This window comes from Triticum urartu, unplaced genomic scaffold, assembly GCF_003073215.2.
Source record: "Triticum urartu cultivar G1812 unplaced genomic scaffold, Tu2.1 TuUngrouped_contig_5301, whole genome shotgun sequence".
Classification (NCBI taxonomy): Eukaryota; Viridiplantae; Streptophyta; class Magnoliopsida; order Poales; family Poaceae; genus Triticum; species Triticum urartu.
Window position 1 is genome coordinate 5,620 of NW_024115967.1, and position 4,394 is coordinate 10,013.

At 46.2% G+C, this 4,394-nt stretch overlaps 1 protein-coding gene across 1 annotated transcript; it reads right to left on the minus strand.

The window, feature by feature from the left end:
• Positions 1–249: 249 nt before the first annotated feature.
• On the minus strand, positions 250–1,890 carry LOC125529044 (peroxidase 2-like). The gene is made up of 2 exons (XM_048693450.1): positions 1,381–1,890; positions 250–1,278 (listed from the first exon to the last, which is right to left on the minus strand). The coding sequence occupies exons 1-2, from the start codon at positions 1,888–1,890 to the stop codon at positions 493–495; spliced, it is 1,296 nt and encodes a 431-aa protein (XP_048549407.1). The 3' UTR covers positions 250–492.
• Between the last annotated feature and the right edge of the window lie 2,504 nt (positions 1,891–4,394).

Sequence of the window (4,394 nt, forward strand, 5' to 3'; positions counted from 1 at the left end):
CAATGTCTTTTGGCTATGGATTGTAATACTATTCAATAATCAATAAAGCTCTCACTTTTCCCGCAAAAAAAAGAAGAAGTAGGGAGCCTTCATACAAACTGATTTTGATAGAGCACTTAGTAGAATTGTTGTTACCCTCCCTCAAAAGAAAAAGAGTGTATGCATCCAGTCAGGATCGGTTGACCATACACACTTTAGGCTGTGCATCGTGCCTTTGCATGAAGGGATAATGCATACCTAAGGATGTTATAGCAGAGAAGATATATATTGCCATTGATAAATAATGATTATCAGAAAAAAATTAATTCATCAATCCCAGTGAAAAGCATTGCCGGTACGTAGTTGGCTAAGTGGCACAACAAAGATTACAACACAAATGAATAAAATGAACCGACGAGCCAAAACCTTAGTGGAAAATAAACTAGAATGGAAGATCAGAAGGCACACGCAAAAACCACGACTGAATATATAGTCTCCACCCTTGAGAGATCATCAACCGGTGTAGGGCTCGTTCACGAACCCGCACTTCTTCCTGATCTGGCCGTTGGTGCTGTTCTTCACCTCGATATTGCCCATCTTCACCATGGCATCCTCGAAATGTCTGTACCACAAGAAATCTCCGATCAACCACCAAGTGTACTTTTCCACCAATTCCTTTGTCTTTGGTGACGTCATGAGCGTTGCGTCGGAGGTGAAGAGCACTTTGCGATCCATCACGTTCCTGTAGTACTGGCTGTCCAGCACGTCGGGGGTCTTGTAGTCCTGCGGCACCGTTGGATCACTACCGGCGGGGCAGTCCTGAGTCAGCTTCCCAGCGTAGGTGGCGTCCATCGATGTGGTGGAGTTGTCCTTGGCCGGCGGCTGGAGACGGTCACGGAAGGAGGAGCAGTGCGAGCGGCCGATGCTGTGCGCGCCGGAAAGTGCAACCATGTCGGTTTGGCTGAGTCCCTTCTTGGCGAACATTTGTGTGAGGATAGTCAGGTTGGCGAAAGGTGGGGGAAGGTTCGGGAGGGTCTCATCTTTGAGGGACACCAATCCGTCATAGCGGCCGGCCGGCATGCTGAAGTTTATTTTGTAGCCGCTGAGTAACTTGCTGGCGTCACGGCCTGCGAAGGCGACGATGTCGGCGCAGGAGACGACACCAGGACATTTTTCCTCGATCTTCTTCTTGGCCGCCTCTATCACTTCGAAGCCACGCAGGCTCAAGTTTGGGATACCGAGCATCTCCGGTTCAGGCTTGCCAGCGACCTTGTTCAGGAGGACAGAGGCATCACAACCCTGAAAGCAACGATACCATAGTTAGCTTCTCAATCGTGCAGTGCACAACTATAGGCGTATATCAATCTCTCAAACTTCACTTGCGTCTGAATGTATGTGTACCTGGACAAAGCAGTCGTGGAAGAAGAGACGGATGAGCCCGGCCTTCACGCCGGCGGTGGCGTTGCGCACGGCGTCCAGCACGATCTTCTCCGCGTCAGGGCACTTGTCATTGTAGTAGCCGACCTTGAGCCCAGTGGCAGGTGGAGGCTGGGTAGAGGTAGAAGCCGGTGGGGGCGCGGGTGTGGTGGGAGTGGGGCTGGGATAGACCGGGGTAGGAGAAGGGCTCGGGGAGAGAGTAGGAGGTGGGGTAGGACTCGTCGGAGGAGAAACCGGTGGGGGCGTGGCCGGCATGGTGGGAGTGGGGGTGGGATAGCCCGGGGGAGAGCCAGGGCTAGGGCTGGGCGGAGGAGTAGCTGGGGGGGGTGGGGAGGGGGGCGGCGGAGGCGTGGGCGGGGTTGGCCATCTTCGTCTGCTCGTGTCAGCTACTCTTGCTCGATCGAGGGAAGATAGAATGAAGAAAACCTGTTGTTTCGCATCTGTATTTATAGTCACGTACAGGAGAAATCGCATGCATGGTAGCGTTTGGAGCGCACGTTTGTGAGTCAACCAGCTGGCGGCCGCCCCGCACCGTGGTGCCCGGCAACGTGGTGGCCACACTGCAAAGTTGATGATACGCGTGACGCGGTGGCAGCGGCAGTAAGCTTGGTAGCGACTACGTGGCCATGATCCATTGCATATATGCGTCTGGCAGCTAAGCAAATCAACCCGGCTGAACCCAAATGATAAGTCCACATGATCAGGTGCGTGTTACTCCGGCGCTGACGTTTTTCTATGGCAATTCCAATTTTAGCGACACATGGTAAGTTTCTGGCAAAAATAAACTGAAATATGAAGTTATCATACTTGCCAACTAAAGTTATCATCCTCGCGTAACTAAATTTAACATCGAAAATGTTTGCAGTTGTCATGTGCTCGTACCTGACAAACGAGTGATGCAACTGCAATTTTTTTCATCATTATCTATCCCTCCTACTTGTGCGGCAAAAAAATGTATCCTACTTATAATAAACTACGTAGATATGCATGACGCGGTGGCAGCGTCAGTAAGCTAAGCAAATCAACCCGACTGGTATATTACGACCCAAATGATAAGTCCACATGACCAGGTGCATGGCAGTCGGGCTCTGACGATTTTTGATAGCAATTTTAATTTCAACGACACATGGTAAGTTTCTGTAAAAAATAAACTGAAGCACGATGTTGTCATGCTTGCTAACTAAGGTTGTCATCGTCGTGTAACTAAATTTAACGTCGAAAATGTTCGGAGTTGTCATGTGCTCGTACCTGATCAACGGGTGGTGCAACTGCAATTGTTTTCATCATTATATATCCCTCCTACTTGTGCCGCAAAAAAGAAAACCGCCTACTTGTAATAAACTACGTACAGTAGAAGTTGAGATATCCCTGTTCTGTTAATTACTAATACTACAAATACAACCCTAATTTCATTTGCAAGCTAGCTATAGTAGGATAACATACGCAGGCTGACATACAACAGCTTGCATCTGTGAGTGAACCGTGTTGACTCCAAAGAATATGTTAAAGCTATCTTTGTGCATAATGAGATATGGCACGCTACATGATTATACGCTGCTATACCTTTGTTAGATGATTTCCTGGAGCCTCATTGTCATTAGAACTTTATGATGTTGCTGCTGTTAGAGCTACATACTAATTTCAGCTATTTTATTATTTTCTCCAAACAAACAAGCTGGACCCACACTCTGTTAAGTGAAACGCTTCCCTTCACATGTGTGATAAAGAGCATTCTTCACAGGCACCGCGTGCCATCGATTCTATTCGATCTCACTGCCAAGATATGCTTTGAAATTGTTGTGCCAAATTTTTAGAGTAATCAATTTTCACGCCCATGGCTTCATAATCACTCCCTATCCTGAAATAATTGCCCGAAGCCAACTCATCTCACATCAATACCCATCTCTCGCGCATCGTCCCTCCTCAACGCCATCCTCATCGTTCTCCTCGCTGTCCCGGCTTTCTCCCCTGCCAGACTGCCCCTGCTCCACATCGCGGGGCGTCGTTCCGCCCATAGGCCTCGTGGGGACTAGCCCATCAGCTGCTCGCGGAGGACCTTGCAAAGTGCATAGTCATTGTGTTTATCTCTAGCGAGATTTGACCCTACTTCACCTGCAATTGTGGCCTGATGTTGACCTTGTAGAAGCGTCCTCTATTCGAGAAGGAAGCAAGCAAGAGTGGAGTACAACAGGTTTCGCCCACCCCATCTTCATCTGACCTAATGTTTGAATCATCTCCTCATAATACTATACAACCTCTGCGTCATTAGTTGAATTCCAACATAATTGTTCTCCATAATTTGCGTGAGCTATGTATGTTAAATATCTTAGTCTATCTTGCGTTTATGGGTGTGATTTTGTGTCGTTCATTCTGTATTTGGTCACTAAATCGCCGCCTTTTTCGCCTCTTCACTGTCGGCAAAGAACTGGTCATCGACATATATTCACTACGCAGAGGGAGACCGTCGACATATCTATGGACGTCGGCATATCGGCATGTAGCCGACGGACAGCTGACGTTGTCATATGTATGCTGACGGCCCTGACGGCAGCCGCCGGCATAGTTTTTATCCTATTTTATTTTAAAATTTTAAATCATTTCTTTTTTTAATCTTTTAATTCAAATCTGACTTATCTAAACTTAACCATATACAAATATATATCAAACTGGGACTAAATTTTTCATTGATTAATAATATCCACTTTGTTTATGTTTCTGAATATGTTAAAAATACAACATCATGTGCTTTTGCAAATAGGTCCTTATACTTTATCAAAATCACAAGTAATTCATACTTGCATGGATATTGACAAATTTTGTATTTTTTGATCAGAACCTTGAAACGATTCTATTGGTATACTATGCTTTCAAATTTGAACAAACTAAAATCATGTTTGCTTCAAATTTGCAGAAAACAAATTCTTGTTTTGACTTTCTAGTATATTTTCCATTCCTTGGCAAAATGAGACAAATTTTAT